Genomic DNA, 18,068 nt, shown 5'->3' with positions numbered 1-18,068 from the left:
CCCTTCTTTACTTTTTTGTAGACATTCAATGAAAACATGTCTGGATATATATATCTTTCAACCACATTTTTAACAATGTACATTATGTACTTATTGTCTAACTGTGAATTCAGACATCCATAGAAAAAAGTAACCGATATCGTTTCAAATTTCCCTTACGCCTTGTAACCTGAATTCCTTACAGCTGTTCATCAGTTCATATTCAATTTGATGACAGAGTGATAACACGCCTACTCACAATATGATAGGATGTGTTGAAAAGTCCGAATGTTGAAGTGTAGCCACAACTTGACTGTACATTAAATATATGTAAGTCAATTGGGAACAATGTCCCAAGCTCTGCTCTACTACCTCATGTTCCTTGTATCTCTATGTACACCCAAAAGATTTTCCACAAAATCACCTCCGTGTAATTTCTGCTGGGCAATTGTCTTCTGAATTAGCTCTGCCCCAAATCTCACAACCATATGATATAAAAGGTAAGATACATGTTCTACATAGTTCAAGCTGACTCTTTGGAGACAGACTTGAATGCATGAAGGCTTTGAGACTGAAAATGGCTTTCAAAAGACTACTGCAAGGACAGCTCAAATTGAGACCATGTAGTGAAAAGAGAGATGACAGTGTACCTACCTCTCAAACTCAAAGGAATTAAGGAGAAGAATACAGACTAAGACCGTTGTTATGTACATAAGCCCATCATTTTGGCTTGCCAAGTTGATCATATGGCCTAAGGGTCAACTAACACATTTGCAAGGTCTGACCTTTACACCTCTGAAATATCAGGTTGCTCACAGCACTGACTGATCATAGGCCAGTCCAATTCATGGACCAGGAACTCCTCAACTGTGGTGACAGCTGCTAAGGTGGAGTGGGGTTGTAAAGCTTCAGAAGTTTTCGACAAGAATGCCCCTGCTATCCCTACACTAGCCGCTAGGGGGCCCAAACTTATGTCACTAACTCCTGAGCACAACAGCTATCTAACACCCGAAACTCATGGCCATACCATGTTCAGAAGATGGAAAAACACACCCAGAAGTTGCGCTGCAGTACCAAGGGAAGCCGCTAGGGGGCCCATTATCGAACTCCCCCTTCGTTTCCCAGACCCTTACCCACCCACCAAATACCAGCTGCATCCGTCAAAGTCTTCTCGAGTTATGCTGTCCGCAGACAAAAGTTTGCAATTAAACCGGCGCCTGCACTTCCATGAAAGCCGCTAGGGGACCCAAACTCGCAGCAATCACTCCCTGCTTTAAGGGCTCCCTAACGCTCAAAAATCACGACCGCAGCATGTCCGGAACGCGAGATATCAAGCATGCAGGTCCTGCTGCAGTACCTTAGCAAGCCGCTAGGAGGCCCATTATCGAACTCGACCTTCGTCTTCCACACCCTTACCCACCCACCAAATATCAGCTGCATCCATCGAAGTCCTCTCGAGTTATGCTGCTCACAAACGGGGAGAACCACACCACCAAACCGAAAACATAACCTTAGCCATTCTGGCAAAGGTAATGAAAAGCATCCTTGGAGACACAGTTCTAAAATATTACAACATACATAATAATTACATTCCGACTACCTCATACATCCATGAAATAAATTTCATGTAAATGACTTGCACACTTTTACATAATCTATGCATGGTGATTTTTATTCTTAAATCAACTTACACGTGTCATATGTACAAAGTACCCATCATAATTAAGGATTTTCGCCTTTTTGCACTAAGTATGCAAATCAGTTCCTCATTTGCATGTTTGGTATTTTGCTTATATTCAACCCACCATGAATTACGTGTGTTACAACACAGACGCTACTGAAATATATAACCATGAATATTTCATGTAGTTAATAACATATACAGAAACAGTAGAAGCCAGTTAATTGCACAACGGATTAACGCACACTTCTGTTAACTGCACGGAATCCCCGAATCCCAAACCGGTGTGGTCCAGCTAGATAACTTTATTATTGCACCAGTCGGATAATTGCACGAAATTCACTGGCAAATAGACCGTACAATTAAGCGGCGTCTACTGTATAGGTGGCTAACTTTGCATTATCAGAATTTCTTTGTAGAAATACCAGCAGTATCTTTCAGTGGGTCAACAAAATTCATGATTCAATTCAATTTGTCTTTTCAAAGAAATATGTAAATTTGAACCTCATTTGTCGTGTCTTCGTATGCTACTCATTTTGGTGTTAATTACTAGCAGTCAACAATATACGCATGTTTTCTAGACTTGCCAAACGTTCTTTTTACCCTTTGTCCGCGAGACGTGTTTTTGCTTGTTTTTCTTCTCTCCCACGTTTTGGACGCTGGTGGGGGCTTTTTAACGTCAATCTCTGACAAACTGACGGCTGCTTTTTCTTTCGTTTTTCCTTCTGAGTCTGTAAACGTCTCGATCATCCCAGCGTATCTACTCGGGGCTCCAGCAACCTGTGAAGCTGTACAGCACTTGTGGGGAAGCCTGACCCCTAGCGATTCTATTGCGAACTTGCAGGGTTTCGTGTCTTCAGGTGCCTGACGGTTCTCTATGCAACAGACTTCTCTGTCCGACTGTTGGTGTGATGACTCCAAAAATGCCATTTTCCTTGCCGCTGATGACAACACCGTATTGTCAGAACAAGTTTCGGATAGCGAAGAAGCTTTTGCAGTCTTCGAGGAGCTTCTCTTGGGTAAGAAGTCCAACAGGGAGAGAGACCATTCACTTTCCGTTCCTGACGGCGACTGAGGGACTTCGGAGCCGCCAAAACCCTCTACACCGGGTTCCGTAGCCTTGACTCGACTACACAGCCCAAGCTGACCCGCGAAGACCTCATCATCAATGCCCAAATCATCTGACGCCGTCTCCATTACAAAACAGAACCGCCTGGCGGCGTTTTTGTTGATCTGCACGGCCTGGTCGCGAGTGTTGTACCCCACAGTGAAGATGTCGAGGTTGCCCGAGTGTTTGCTGTCGTCAGCCGGTAGCCTGACAAGCTTGTTGCTGATTTTGTTGAAACAACAGGGACACATCGTGCGGAGCACCAGCTTCCGGTACACCTGCGGCAGTGGACACAAACTGTTCTCAATAAAAACATTCACCAAACGAAACAAAATACACAGGGGTTCTGCATTCAAGCGAAACGCTTACGATCATCACGGAACGTAAGAACACAAAATACGGATAAGAATGAGGGCGCTCCGGGTTTCGTATTTTAGCGGATAAAAGTTGGCATGTAAAAACCTTTCTTTCCTTCTCTTCTTTCCCGCGTTTCACACCTCACTAGCCTTCCCTAACTCTTTTACTCGCTCTCTCCTACGCTTTCTCTCTTACTCTCTCCATCTCTCTCCATCTTCCACTCAAAAGTCTGGGTCTTTCTCCCCCTCTGTTTCCAACTGTCTCTCTCTCGTCCATACCTCTCTAAGCCTCCTTAGTTCGTTCTCTCCTTTATTCTATATCTTAAACCAACCTCCCTACCTCGCTCATGAGCATGTATAAGATGGGGTTGAAGGCGCAGTGAGTCTTGGCGGTCAGCGCGGCCACCATGCCCAGCTGTACCGGCGGCGGGGGCCCGACCATGGTCCATACCGCCACGGCTGTGTACGGCGTCCAGGATATCAGATAGAACAGCGTCATCAGGATACACCGCTGGTCAGGAAGGAGAGAAGAAATGAATGTAAACTGAAGAAACAGGATATCAGATAGAGCAGTGTCATCAAAATACATCACTGGTCAGGAGAAAAGGAAGAAATGAATATGAAATGAACAAACATCACTTAAGCTATCTACGTATCAAAAATCATGACAATCCGCCAACCCCTTCTCGAGTTATTTTCTTTTATAGTCTGAAACTAGATCCTGCGCCTGCAGTTCCAAAACAGCGGCTAGGGAGCTCAAACTTACACCACTTACTACTTACTATTCAAACTTACAGCACTTACTACCCATAGATCACGACCATAGCATGTCCAGAACACAAGATATCAAAACTGGAACTTAGGCTGCAGAACCGTAACGAGCCGCCAGGGGGGGGGGGGGGGGGGGCAATATCAAGGTCACATCGAGACCTAGCGACATTACAAATATCATGATCAGTACAATCCCTCTCGGCCTTGTCGAGTTATGTTGTCCATCAACACATGCACATACACATACACATACACATACACATACACATACACATACACATACACATACACATACACATACACATACACATACACATACACATACACATACACATACACATACACATACGCACATATACACATACATACGCACAAACTACCGAAAACATAACCTCATTGGTGATGGATGAATAGATGAATGATTCACACTTGCCTACGTAAATGCATGCCTTCGTACGTGTATTGAAGCACATTTCGAACTGAATACAATCCCAAGACTATGCAAGTCAGTGTCTTTTACTAGCAAATGGATCTGGAGTACGAAGGAGTAAGTAGTATGGTTGGTGGCCGCTGACTATAAGTTGTCAGGAGGCTCAACACTCGTTTAATATTTTGCCTTTCTAATACTACTTCAGTGATGTTCACTCCACCAATACAAAGAGCCACGTTTGCAACTATGTCCTTAGACCGAATTAGGGTAAAGTGCTTAAAACTCACCAGAGTGACTCCCCTTTCGAAACTATGCTGATGACTAGTCCTGACGTCACGTACTTCCCTGAACCGATGTTTGGAGAACCTTTCGTTGGAACGAATCACAACGAAGAGTAAGCATATGCATGTCCAGGAAAATCAATGAGCAATGAGATAACTACAGCTCAAAAGAGCACAGTTTACAAACATGTTTCTAAATGATTATGTTGATCTCCTAGTTTATCAGCAAAACGACTGATATTTGAGTTATATGGCTTTTTAGACAACTTTGACGGAACACACATCATACCAAACCACATTGACATACGATCAACACGATAAACGTTCCCGATCGTTGGGAAGAAAATGTGGTAACTCACTTCCTGATGATTTTGAAGTAGCAGGTCCCCATGACGGCGACATTGATGACATAGCACAGAATGATCAGGATACTCAGGTACACCATATCAGCCACAGTGGTACCGTGAAAGTCGATGGTACAGGACAGACCGAAGGACTCGTACGTATACCTTGTGAGATGAAAAGAAAAAGACACATTTTATCCTTTAAATCGGGTAAAGTTTGTCTCCAATTCAAAAATATTGTGTTTAAACTTCCCCTACAGCCTTCCTCAGGATGACTGACCCAATACTTCAGTCACGTGACCTTGTGAACACGTGACTTGGTTGTTGAAATATAGATGCGGGTGTAAGTGAGGACGCCTGGCGGACCAACCTTGCAATGCCGAAGAGTGGTGGTACCGCCACGGAGATCCCGTACACCCAGGCCCCGACCACAGCCAGTATCGTCCGGGTCATGGTCAACTTACTAGCTGTAAAGGATACGTACCAACAGTTAATAAATGTAGCTTATGGCTTCTGGGTGTCAACTCTGAGCGGAAAGAATCCACATCTGGGCCCGTTACCCTTCCTGGCTTAACCCTGACTAGGGTCGCACCCATCTCCCCACATTTACAAGGTAGCAGAACACAGTTTTTCGCCTATGGGGATTTACATGGTTAAGGACCCCAAATTGAGGAGGTTCGACGCCTCAAAATCTATAGCAGGGTGCAAAAGTGATTGATAAGAATCGAATATGCTAAAGGTGAGGATAGAATCTACAAAATATGTGAAAATGAGCTAAAGCTTGCCTGCTCGTTCTCCTGTAAAAGCCACTTTTATTTGACCCCCAGCGGAGGTCACCATACTATACAGCCGGACTGTTTGATTTCTTATATTTCCATATCTTTGGTGATTATTTGGGGAAGATATTCAAAGAGAAATCTAGACTCACATTTAAAAAAAAATCAATGACCATACCAGAATATAGACAGACTGTTCAGACGGTTAATGGGTGTTGAATTATTACTTTTTGTTTGGAAAATTTACGTAAAGCAAATAAAATGTGAACCTCTTTCGACTCTGGAGACTTTCAGATTCCATCATGCCAATTAGCACTAATCATTTGTTTCAAGTGTCAGTAAATACAGCGTTTGCTCGAACAAAGAACAGCATGCTCTTTTGAACTCCTTTGACGCACGCATAAATTCGTACGTGAAACCAGAGCATCACAAGATGGTGCTCTTCTGACGCATTATCTCTTTTTAGCTCCGCCAAGAAGCTGACGATCGTTTGTCTGTGAGTGTGTTGTGTGAGTCTCGGTAGACACGGTAACTCGAGAATGCCGTGGAGGATAATATTGATATTTTTGTACGTGGGTAGGTCTCGTCATGCAGCCTTTCGTTTACAACCAAAGGGGTAAAAGTTAGGTCAAGTATTAAAGGAAAGAATACTTGTTTTGAACTGACAAATAATTTAACGTCTTCCTTGAGCTTTCCTTACCTCTCTCACTAATTTGAAGTCACATGTTTTAAACGAATGAAAACACCAGTATCGGTTTTGAGATAGGAAAGCTTAAACTGTGGTAAATGCCTTCAATAATGCATAATCAATACTAGCGATATCCTTTGGACGAAAATTGTGACCATGGATTGTTCAGGACACCGGGTAGGAAATTCTGCTGCAGTACTAAGGAAAGTCGTTAGGGGGGCAAAAGCTAATATTTTTATCGATGGCGCACCAAATCTCTATCAATGTGAAGTTATATGTATGATGATAAACCACAAACACAGACACAAGCCCAGATACGAACATATTTACTAACATTGTTAAAACACAGCTACACGTACCATTTCAAATACACAAACACCGTTACAGCCATCGATAGAAACATCACTACAAACATTGGTAGAAACACAGCTATCCGCACTATTACCAACACGGTTAACGTTAAAAACGCCGTTACAAACATCGCTAAAAAGCACTTGGACAAACACGGTTAAAAACACCGTTAAAAACACAATTACAGGCACCATCACAAACACCGTTTTGTTCCTTACCATGTTCAGGGCGGCAGATGGTGATGTACCTGTGGATGCTGATGAGACACAGGGTGCACATGCTCACCATGGACAACAGGAAACAGCTGAAGCCGTACAGCTGCAGGGGAGAAACCAAGGAACCGTATACAAACTCTGGTGCTGAACAACATGCACACATAAGCAAACACATCTGTCCCTGGTGCTGAACACCATTCACACATAAGCAAACACATCTGTCCCTGGTGCTAAACAACATTCACACAGAAGCAAACACATCTGTCCCTGTTGCTGAACAACATTCACACAGAAGCAAACACATCTGCCCCTGGTGCTGAACAACATTCACACAGAAGCAAACACATCTGTCCCTGGTGCTGAACAACATTCACACAGAAGCAAACACATCTGTCCCTGTTACTGAACACCATTCACACATAAGCAAACACATCTGGCGCTGAACACCATTCACACATAAGCAAACACATCTGTCCCTGGAGCTGAACACCATTCACACATAAAAAAATCACATTTGTCCCTGGTGCTGAACAACATTCACACATAAGCAAACACATCTGTCCCTGGTACAGAACACCATTCACACATAAAAAATCACATCTGTCCCTGGCACTGAACAACATTCACACATAAGCAAACACATCTGTCCCTGGCACTGAACACCATTCAAACATAAATAAACACATCTGTCCCTGGTGCTGAACAACATTCACACAGAAGCAAACACATCTATCCCTGGTGCTGAACAACATTCACACACAGGTACATCTGTCCTTGGTGCTGAATACCACCCACACAAACACGACTTGTCCCTGGTGCTGAACTGTGAACACCATCCATGACCTTTGTGATGAACACCATAAACACACACATGACCTGTCCCCGGTGCTGAACCCACCCACATCAAAATGATATTTCCTTGTTACTAAATACCATTCAAACAAATAACCTGCCCCTGGTGCTGAGTGGCATTCACACAGACTCAACCTTTCTCTTGTCCTGAACACTATGCACACAAACATTGCCTGTTCCTTTTGCTAAACACAATTCACACAAATATGGGTCGCCTCTGGTATTGAAGCCATCCACAACAAACTTATCTTTCCTTGTTACAAAATACCTTCCACATGAAACAACCGATCTATCTATTGCAATCTATTGCATATACTGAATACAAGTCAGAGACATTAGCAGGCCCATTCACAGAACTCATCACAATATAAACACTTAAAAACTACTCCTAAATTTTCTAACTCGGTGTTGAGTATTTTAAAGTACCCCTTACCGTGCAGATGGCGTCCGAGAAGAGCCATTGGTTGGCGAAACCTGATGACGCAGAAAACGGATACCCAAATACGGATATGCAGAGGTCGACTGCGGCTAGGTTGATGATGAGCAGGTTGGGGGCCTTGCGACAGAGCTGTCTCCACTTCAGCATGAACATCAGCACCACGGTAGCGTTACCGACGGTGGACACCAGACCTAGACGATACGAATAGTATCAGTAATTCTGGGCCATTTGCTTTTGGACAGACGAGAACAATGTGACACTGCACTCAAGTTTTTGTAACTTACATTAACAGTGCCACATACACGGTACAGACAGAAGTTAAAGGTAGTCTTTTACCTCCCCTACCGAAGCCAGGTACCCATTTTTACACCTGGGTGTAGTGAGGAAGGTCGTGTAGAGTGCATTTTCCAAGGGTACAACGTCGGGGGCACAATACTAAATGCTTTTAATGTACGCAATACTATTGTGGGTATTTTATCGTATAATGTGAAGTAACATGTATGTTTTACTTCCTATAATTAATATCTATCCGAAAATAACACCTCCTTGTGGAGTTTAAGACTCCTTTAATCGTCTATATAATGGAACCTAGGTGTGGGTACCGGTACAGAAAATTCAGGTCCAGATCCGGTTCAGGTCCAGAGGTATCAGGTACAGGTCCGGACCTGAACCTGATTCAGTATGGGAAAACTTGTGAATGGACAATACTCAAAACAATGGTCCATTTCGCTACAATGAAATCTGTTTTGCGGAGTTTTCGACTCCCACTGGCGTTTTAAAGCCCTACAACGCTAATTGCCACTGTACGATTGACTGTAAAACTTGGTAGAAATGACTATATATTTTCTTTTCTATTTAGCTCTTGTTATTTTCTTCGACCAGTTAGCCCCAAAGCGTGTGAACGCCTGATCATATCATCAGTTTTCCGGGCCGGTACAGTAAGAAAAACCGGTTTTGTACAGGTGTGACAGCGATCTCGCCCCCCCGTGATCTCGCCCCCCCGGGGGCGAAATCACTAGCGATCTCGCCCCCCCGGGGCGAAATCACTAGCGATCTCGCCCTCCCCGGCTAGTGATCTCGCCCCCCTACCTCGCCCCCCTTTAGCGATTTCGCCCCCCCCCAAAAAAGGGTTTGCATGACATTTTAGAAGTTGATTGGTATAAATCACAAAATGTAGTTTCAGAATGATATAAGTACACGAGTTTGATACATAACTCCATTCATAGTACCAATATTAACGTAATTACATGGTAATAAGATAGTTGAACTTGTTTCAGACAAGGAGGGTTTGGTCCCTTGTATTCCCATTATTGCATATACCTGAGTCTTGACATAAGATGTATTTCATTGTATTCACCTGTCCTCAAGCAACCTATATATCTCCAATATGAAGTCTCTACCATGAAGTGACCACAAAAGAACTATGTAATGTCTTTATTAATTATGCAAATATTAGGTATTAATGAAAATAACGCACATTTTGGTATATGCACCTGGCCAAGGGATATCTTCACCTCCAACATGACTGTTTTTTCTAGTATTTAGGAACTGATGCATTTACCCGTGTTTCTTAAGACAGGTACTTTACCAGTGCTTGTGTAGCATTTAGCAACAGCTATATCGACTTGCGCGTAGATAGTGTTTATAATGAGAAACTATTATTCACGTGTGTTTTTGTTAGTGCTTTGGAAATGTTTCCAGCACAAGAAAGAAAACACTGTGACAAATTGAAAACATATAGCTGACGTATTCCGTACCATAGACGGTGTTGATTTATACGTTCGCAGTAGCACTGTTTTTATGCCACCTCAGCTGCAAAAATTGTCTTTTTCATTTCAATGTCATGTTTGCACCGAACAATATAGTATCGACTTTCGAGGTAGGACATCTTACGGTACGGTAATAAGGTGCCATATAGGTACCAGGTAACACACCATATACGTTACTCCCCAGGTGCAGTATAGTACCAGGTAGCGCACCTGTAATATGTAGTAGCCAGCTGCTCTTGGGGGGGGGGGCGAAAACGCTAAAGGGGGACGAAAACGCTAGTGATCTCGCCCCCCGGGGGGGGGGGGGGGGGGGGGGGGGGGGCGAGATCGCTGTCACACCGGTTCGGTGTACCGATACCCACCTCTAATGGGGACATTGTTGGTAGAGCGCCTGTCTCTGTATATGAATTCAACCACGTTCATTTGCATACGCCATGTAGAAGTACTTACAAAGCCCAAGCACACCGAACGATGCTCTTAGCGCATTACATTATCACTTCTTCCTGGAAGTGGCTTTGTGGTGAGGTGTACCATATATAATAGGACGCCTAATGCGCTTACCAATTGCTATTAATGACGTCGACCGTCAATTGAAATGTACAAATTTGAAACGAAGCGTCTCGCCGATGGAATTGAAATGCGGGGTGATTTAAGGATATTGTGAAAAGAAGCTCATCCCTGAATGTGAACAGAAATGTAAGTTCCACATGTACACTCAGACGCAAGCCCTTTGGAAATGCACATGAAGTGAACTGAAATATCTACCTTTCCCACACAAACACCCACAACCATACACACACCCACGTCTGAATAATGTGAAGGACATTGTGGAAAATGATTTAATAAATCTAGACCTTCAACTTCTTTGATACTCAAAAGTGGGCTACAATATCATATAAAAGTATGAAATCTACGGACTGACGTCAAATACTCCGGGTGATATCAAGCCACAAGGGCATTGTGGAAAATGATATTTATCCGTTGCTTGATACTGATGAGAACTTTCATAAACCCTTTATTCAAACTCAAATGTGGGCCAAACATCAAATGAAGAATATGAAAGCTACAGGCTTGCGGGACAAACCCAAGATGACTTCAATCCACGTGTACGTTGTCGGGCCTACATCAAACATCTCGGGTGATTTCATTTTCTTAAGGACCTGGTGGAAAATGTGATCAAATTTCGACTAGTAAAATCAAATAAAAAACATGAAAGCTACAAGCTCTCAGCTGAACACGAAAAAACCTGGGGTCACTTCTTTGAACTCTGGGGATGCTAAAGGCATCCTCCTACGCAGGGACATCCTACAGCGAAATAAACCGCATGTCTGGATGTACCCTGCTTTCTCAACCGTTACTCTTAGTTTCTGTGGATACCCCCCCCCCCCCAGCTGTCAGCCAATCAGAGAATAGGCCTTTCAGTTTCCAAAAGGGGTCTCGCAAATATAAGGGAAGCTCATTAATATTTATAAGCAGTGCGGTCAGGAACTCATGGTGACGGTTGAGAAAGCAGGGTAATCCCCAAGCAGATCTTGCTGTTGCAAATGGGAAGGAGTTTAGCCGGCAGAGGAGTTTTTGGCCTCAACAGACTGGCGGTTTCGCCGTTGGATGTCCCTGCGTAGGAGGATGAGATTTCAGTCGACGTGAAAGTCAAATGGAATACTATCAAATATCTCGAGGGGGGGGGGGTCAAGTCTCAAGGACCTGGTGGAAAATATGATCAAATTTCTACTTGAAAATCAAATAGAAAAAATATGTAAGCTACAAGCTCTCAACTGAACACGGCAAAACCTTGCCATGGTGGGGTCACCCCTTTGTACTCTGGTGATGTTAGGAACATCGTACAGGAAATATATATGATTAAAGTTAATTAGTGCCCAATTGCCGACAAGAAAGTCAAACTAAACCAGAAAGACGACATTTGCAATCACATGCATCGCATACATCCCAAAAGCCATGACAGAGTGCTACAATACAAGCGATGCACTAAGAAAACCAATTAAAAGTTGTAGAATCAAATGCGATTCAATCTCTCTGCAACTGGCTAAAAATTGAGATTTACTTCTGGATGTTTCGAGATCACTCTTCGCCAGCATCACTAGAATGAACCAACACAAACAATATTCAATACAAGTACATCTAACTAGAAAATCCCGTTGAACATGTAAGGATGTGAAGCCGCGTAGCACAGTGGTATTGTGTTCGCCTCGTGACCGAGAGGTCGCGGGATCGAATCCGCCTGCCGTGCTGCCGGTCTTGTGCCCTTGGGAAAGGCACTTTACACGACTTTCCTCACTTTACTCAAGTGAAAATGAGTCGTCCCTCGGATGGGACGTTAAATGGAGGTCCCGTGTCTGGGGAGAGCCACACCCCAGGCCCGTTAAAGAACCCGCCACATGTGCGATGGTGCGGTGTGAGTGGTTCAAAACCTACAGTTCTTTGGCCGCACCTGGGGCAATTACTGTCGTATTGAGGTCACCTGAGTGGCGCCGAATGGCAGCTCGCTCCAGACACTTGCGACAGTCGTATTGAGGTCACCTGAGTGGCGCCGAATGGCAGCTCGCTCCAGACACTTGCGATTTAGCCCCGCCTATTGTAAGCTCCTCGCAATTCAGCCCCTGGCTGCAAAGAGTGAGTAGTCGGCCCACCCAATAACAATAACAATAACAATTCTATCTCTGCAATTGGATAAAAATTGAGATTTTCTTTCCTGACGTTTCGAGTAACCTCCATCCATTTTCAGCGTCACTAGGATGGACCGGCAGAAACAATCCAATACAAGTACATCTAACTAGAAAATCCAGTTGAACATGTAAGGATACAATTCTATCTCTGTAATTGGATAAAGATTGAGATTTATTTCCGGACGTTTCGAGTAACCTACATCACTCTTCTTCAGCGTCACTAGGATGAACCGGCACAAACAATTCAATACAAGTACATCTAACTAGAAAAAAAACAGTCGAGCATGTTGGATCCTTTGCAAATGTCAGCCATATGTAAATCATATTTAGATAGGTTCCTACGGTAAAACAATGCCATTTGAAACGTTACTATCATTTGCAAGGGGGTTAGAATCTCCTTGGTCCTTGTACTGGAGATACATTTGAATACGATCCTTACATCCGGTTTTTCTAGTTAGCTGTACTTGTATTGAGTTGTTTCTGCCAGTTCTTTTTTTCTAGTGACGCTAAAGAAGATTGATGGAGGTCAGTCGAAACGTCCGGAACTAAATCTCCATTTTTGTCCACTTGAAGAGATTGAATTGTATTTGAACATGCATCGAACGAGGGCCTATCATTTCAAGGTGTGATACAAGTCCTTGAATAGACTTATCCTCACGCAAGGCTAACGTTACTAACCGCCTCAAAAACACTTGAAAGAAAGATCTTAAAACACATATGAGCATATCAAAGCCAACAAGATTTGTCCATAATAAATGATTAACCATTTATTCCAATGTGCCAGAAACTAAGCAGATGGGATTAAACGAAATCACAGCTAGACTGCCTGTATGGTTATCAGAGGAAGGCAAAATTACATTCTCCTCTTTCAAGGATTTTCAAAAGGCTTTTGACAGAGATTGAATAGAAACCTTGTGATCTTTGTTATGATTTGATATCATCATCATTATTATTCACCTCTGTTTGGATGGTGACGATCTACAGTTAGATCAATGGTAGACATGGAAAGATTGAATCTATTTGGCCTCTACCCAATCATCCATTGCACCTGTCATTATGATGTTTACGCTAGGCATAACGCTCAGACTCCTCTATTCAAATGATACTCATCAACAGCAAGTACACAATGCGTACCGCACACTGTGCTTAATATAGACAGCTGGCATCTGCAGCATTGATGTTTTAATTTCCGGAGAGTACTGAATTCACCAGACAAACTCAAAAGCTAGATGGTACTGAAGTAGCCTGATTTAATCGCGCTTCTCAGGCCCGTCGTACATTGCCCGCGGGGAGGAGGCTACAAGCTCCGGATAGCGGAGTTTGCGTTACACAGACTAGTACGGAAGGTTAAGCAATCATCTTCAATTATGATGCTTTTTAGTAGCTACGTGTATAAAAGTTCAGAGGATTTCAAATGACCATATAGATATCTACGTGCAATTTTAATCATAGACTAAGACGGTTAGAGGTAATATTCAACGTTTATCTTTACATGTGTCTGTCTATTTGCTTCATTATTGTCGCCTTTAAAAAAGGCGTAGTTGGAACTGGTGTATTTGAAATTGACCAGTTTAAAATCGTCCACTTTGAAATCGTCAACTTTGAAATCGACCACTTTGAAACCGGCCAGTTTGAAATCGACGCACTAGAAAATGACGTATGTAGGAAAATAACCATATTTGGAAGTCACCACATTTCAAACCGGGGGGTTTCTGGATCAGTACAATTTGAAAATGGTGTAGTTTTTTTTTTACCCAACGATATAGTAAATCGATCAATTTAAAAATGCATGCTGTTTTCTTCTAGACCATAGTTTTAAATTGCATATTGTTTTCAAAAGATATATCCTATTTTCAAAACATACATGTATTTAATTTGATTCTTTTAAAAAGATATATCCCATTTTGAAAACATGTAATTATGTATTTAATTTGACCCTTTAAAAAAGATATGCATTATATGCTTTTTGTGACAGCTGTGTTCCTGCTTCCTGCTAGACCATGTGAAAGTAACAATCTGTATTTGCTTGCAAATGTTACCTTTCTAGTGTATATATTTTTCTACACACGGAATATGCTTGGTCGCAAAAGACAGCAAATGTAGGGCGAGGCAATATAATACTATTAAAACTAGAACACCGCCATCCGTCTATGTTACTCTTTTATCCTACGAGATGAGTCCATTGGCCATTGAGAGAAAGAAGAGGAAACGTGAAAGGACATAACATATACAAATTGTATTACATATACTACATGTAATAGTTCAATGCGGCCAAGCACATGAGGCCACCCGTGTCGTGTGTGTTGGGCTATTCTGCCTTTGCAGAGGTTTTATGCTAGATGCTAAGGTCTAATAAAGCCCCCTAATACGCCTGGTCGCTTTCTTTTCGTCACTCCGAAAGCCTTGTACTTTAAGGTGGTGGGGTTGAAATACAAATTTTTAATAATTTTGACATGGGCATATTCGTATCGAGTAACGCTCCGGCAGTGGAAGTTGATACATCCAAACCTGTATTAGCGGCCGCCTTTGCATAGCGACCACCTGGCCATTGCGGTCACTTTTTGTCGGTTCCTTGGATCCTTCCCATTGACCTTAGCACTAAGAAATAGTCTACAGCGGCCACATGATTTCTGTTCCCTATAGATACAGAAACACTGCCTATTGCGACCATACAGCGGCCGTATGTCACCCTGTGCCGGGTTTAAAATCGTAGTTTGCAAGGATTTGGACTTCTCGACATAGTCATTTTGGCTATAGCAGAAGGTATACGCGTACCTTGAACGTTAGAGTGCAAGTCATTTTCGGAACTTACCAACATTCCGCATGACAATATCAATCATTTTCGGTAGATTTGACTTTGGCAGGGTCAGTTGAATTATGAGACATTCAAGACAACGTTACTTAGTAAGAAAGATTAGTGGGTTACTTGTAACTGACAACATGTGTAACTTAACTTATTGCTCGTGGTCAATTGATCATTATTTTCTCTATAGTGGTGACCTGTCTATAGTGGCCACATTTCTCCAGTGGCTGCTATAAATAGGTTTGGTTTGACTGTACACCCGATCCCTCGATCTTAGAAGTTAAGCAACGCGCAGTCGGATCAGTTCTTGGATGGGAGACCACTGGGTAGACTGGATGCTGTAGTAGGGTCATACCAAAGACTCTAAGAAATTATACATAGTTTCTTTCTATGAAAGGATGGAAGCTTAACACACTACACTACCAGGGGACAAGCCCCCTGCTGTAGTGCTTGCACCTGTGTGTATCCCAGGGTTTTGAAGCAGAGATGGGCGCCAGGCCCGATGCATCGTCTGATCAGGGAGGTTGACCCCCTTGTTCTGATGTATAGACATTTTTTAGATTAGTGGCGAGTACATGACATTTATCAGTGCTTTCATTCGAGCCGAGCTGTAACAGAGCTCGTTGGTACAAGTATACCAGACATTTGGTACACTGCCTAGCTAAGACATGGAACCGGGTATATAAGACAAGCCCAAGGCATAAGCAGTCATACATGTAAGCTCCTTGGCCTAAGCTAGGGCCTTTAGTGCATTTAGATACACTGCGATGCTGGAATAAGGCTACTTTTCAAGCAGAGGTTAGGCTCCGGCTGTTTTTTAAAACGTTTTAGTCGTTTTTATCGGGTTTTCTATTTTGTCATTTTTCTTTAAGTACGCCAGCCAGTTAGGTTTTGACACAGCAAGATGAAATACAAAATAGAAAGCCCGATAAAAACGACTAAAAAACGTTTTAAAAAACAGCCGGAGCTTGGAGAGTAGAATAAGGCCATACGATAGCATACATTTCTTTTCTGAAAAACTGACATGCAGGAATATTGTCTAGTAAAGGAACAAAGTTTCTGAACCATTAATGTTGTATAACAATGAAAAACGTCAATCCATTGACTCGCTTCTTCTTCCGTTTCGTTTAACAACGTCATTTCACCCATATTAGCGGTGACGTGCAGTGTATAATGACGTAAATCGTAATAATGTACTCTGCCTTGCCTGTGCTCTACGTACGTCAAAAGACCACACACATCCTTAACTATACCTTTGATGTATTCATGTTCCATAACATGCTTCTCATATTGGTGATTATGTAGAACGTTTATCTCAAACTACTATTCATCATTGGTTTTCAACGCCGTAAGATAGAACTCGGTCACTTAAGGTAAGGTCTCAAACTAAGACATTTGGGGGAATGTTCGTGAATATGTTGGGCAAATTGAAATTTAGCAGTCTTGTTACGAAACATACTGAATATTAATACCATTGATTCTTGTCATTCAGTAGCTAGTGTTTATCCCGGTCTACTTGAAAATTCTACAACATCAAAATCGCACGATGTCCTACGAGGCTACGATGAATGTAATGGCGCCATTAGGCCCCCTTTCTACTCCCGCTGCGATGGAAAATTGGCCAGAGCGCGGTGAGAGCTGAAAAACTGTAGTACTGGAATTTTCTTTATAATTGACTGGATTTTTACTCGCTAGATTTTCCTCTTTCTGACAGTATCGATCAGTCGTGCTTGCCGGAAAATCTTCTTCATCTGTTTTATCCAATGCGAAAATGCCCGATTTGTGCATCATTTTTGACATGAAAATAATGCTTTTTCCCTATAATTTTTCAAAATTAGAGAAGTTGAAGGATCGGAAATCAGTTGGTCTTGTAGCCGAATGAAATATCCTCTCACCCCATATACAGTTATTTTGCTTCAGGATAATTCCCTGGAAGAGATGGTCGCTAGGCTTGAGAGTGTGCCGCCTCCATTTGAAACCCCAAATAAACTGGGGTGTGCCCCCTTCCCAATTTTAGGTCGCAGAGAGAGCGCCGTGAGAGCGCCTTCCTATTGGAATGGGGGTATTAGTAGTAATGCACAATGCCGCTTACCTACTACGGTGAGGTATATACCCATGATAGTGGCTGACACGCCAAGCGTTTCCTGCGGGCCCCACTCGCTATCGTTGGTGGTATTGTTGGTGGAGGCCATGATGACAAGATGACAAGTTCCCGGAGCCCAGCTATACAAAGCTCTGGTAGTGTCTGTCGTTCTATGTCGTCTCGATGTCGTTCGATTGACGCGTCTTCACAACAACTTGTGCCCGACTGCGACAAGAATGTCTCCCGTACACAGCGATTTACACAGCGACTTAATAATAATGATTAAAAAAAAAACACGCAATGAAATCAAGCAACTGAAAAATATTTGTCCTGGTTGAAATGAAAATAAAATAATTGAAATAAATCAGAATTGAGCTTACCGGCCGCAACGAAACGCAACAGCCACTTACTGATACGGTGGGCAAAGGTAGAATGCTGGTTTCCTGCGCCCGCCAAAT

At 42.7% G+C, this 18,068-nt stretch overlaps 1 protein-coding gene across 1 annotated transcript; it reads right to left on the bottom strand.

The window, feature by feature from the left end:
• Positions 1-1,526: 1,526 nt before the first annotated feature.
• Positions 1,527-17,719, bottom strand: LOC118423300 (visual pigment-like receptor peropsin). Its single transcript, XM_035831406.1, has 8 exons — positions 17,620-17,719; positions 8,266-8,462; positions 6,984-7,083; positions 5,321-5,417; positions 4,966-5,115; positions 4,613-4,691; positions 3,465-3,635; positions 1,527-3,046 (listed from the first exon to the last, which is right to left on the bottom strand). The coding sequence occupies exons 1-8, from the start codon at positions 17,717-17,719 to the stop codon at positions 2,210-2,212; spliced, it is 1,731 nt and encodes a 576-aa protein (XP_035687299.1). The 3' UTR covers positions 1,527-2,209.
• Between the last annotated feature and the right edge of the window lie 349 nt (positions 17,720-18,068).

The sequence above is a fragment of the Branchiostoma floridae genome, chromosome 9 (genome assembly GCF_000003815.2).
Source record: "Branchiostoma floridae strain S238N-H82 chromosome 9, Bfl_VNyyK, whole genome shotgun sequence".
Lineage (NCBI taxonomy): Eukaryota > Metazoa > Chordata > Leptocardii > Amphioxiformes > Branchiostomatidae > Branchiostoma > Branchiostoma floridae.
The sequence above is the reverse complement of the archived record's forward strand: the minus strand, read 5'-3'. Positions and strand labels throughout refer to the sequence as shown.

What these genes read in the sequence shown, in the direction of transcription:
- LOC118423300 (XM_035831406.1), bottom strand. Translation starts at nt 17,719, where the DNA reads ATGGCCTCCACCAACAATACCACCAACGATAGCGAGTGGGGCCCGCAG. An exon ending in TCTCGGACGCCATCTGCACG is followed by an intron (nt 7,084 to 8,265) that starts GTAAGGGGTACT and finishes TCTCCCCTGCAG; the next exon opens with CTGTACGGCTTCAGCTGTTT. An exon ending in TACTTCAAAATCATCAGGAA is followed by an intron (nt 4,692 to 4,965) that starts GTGAGTTACCAC and finishes TTCCAACGAAAG; the next exon opens with GTTCTCCAAACATCGGTTCA.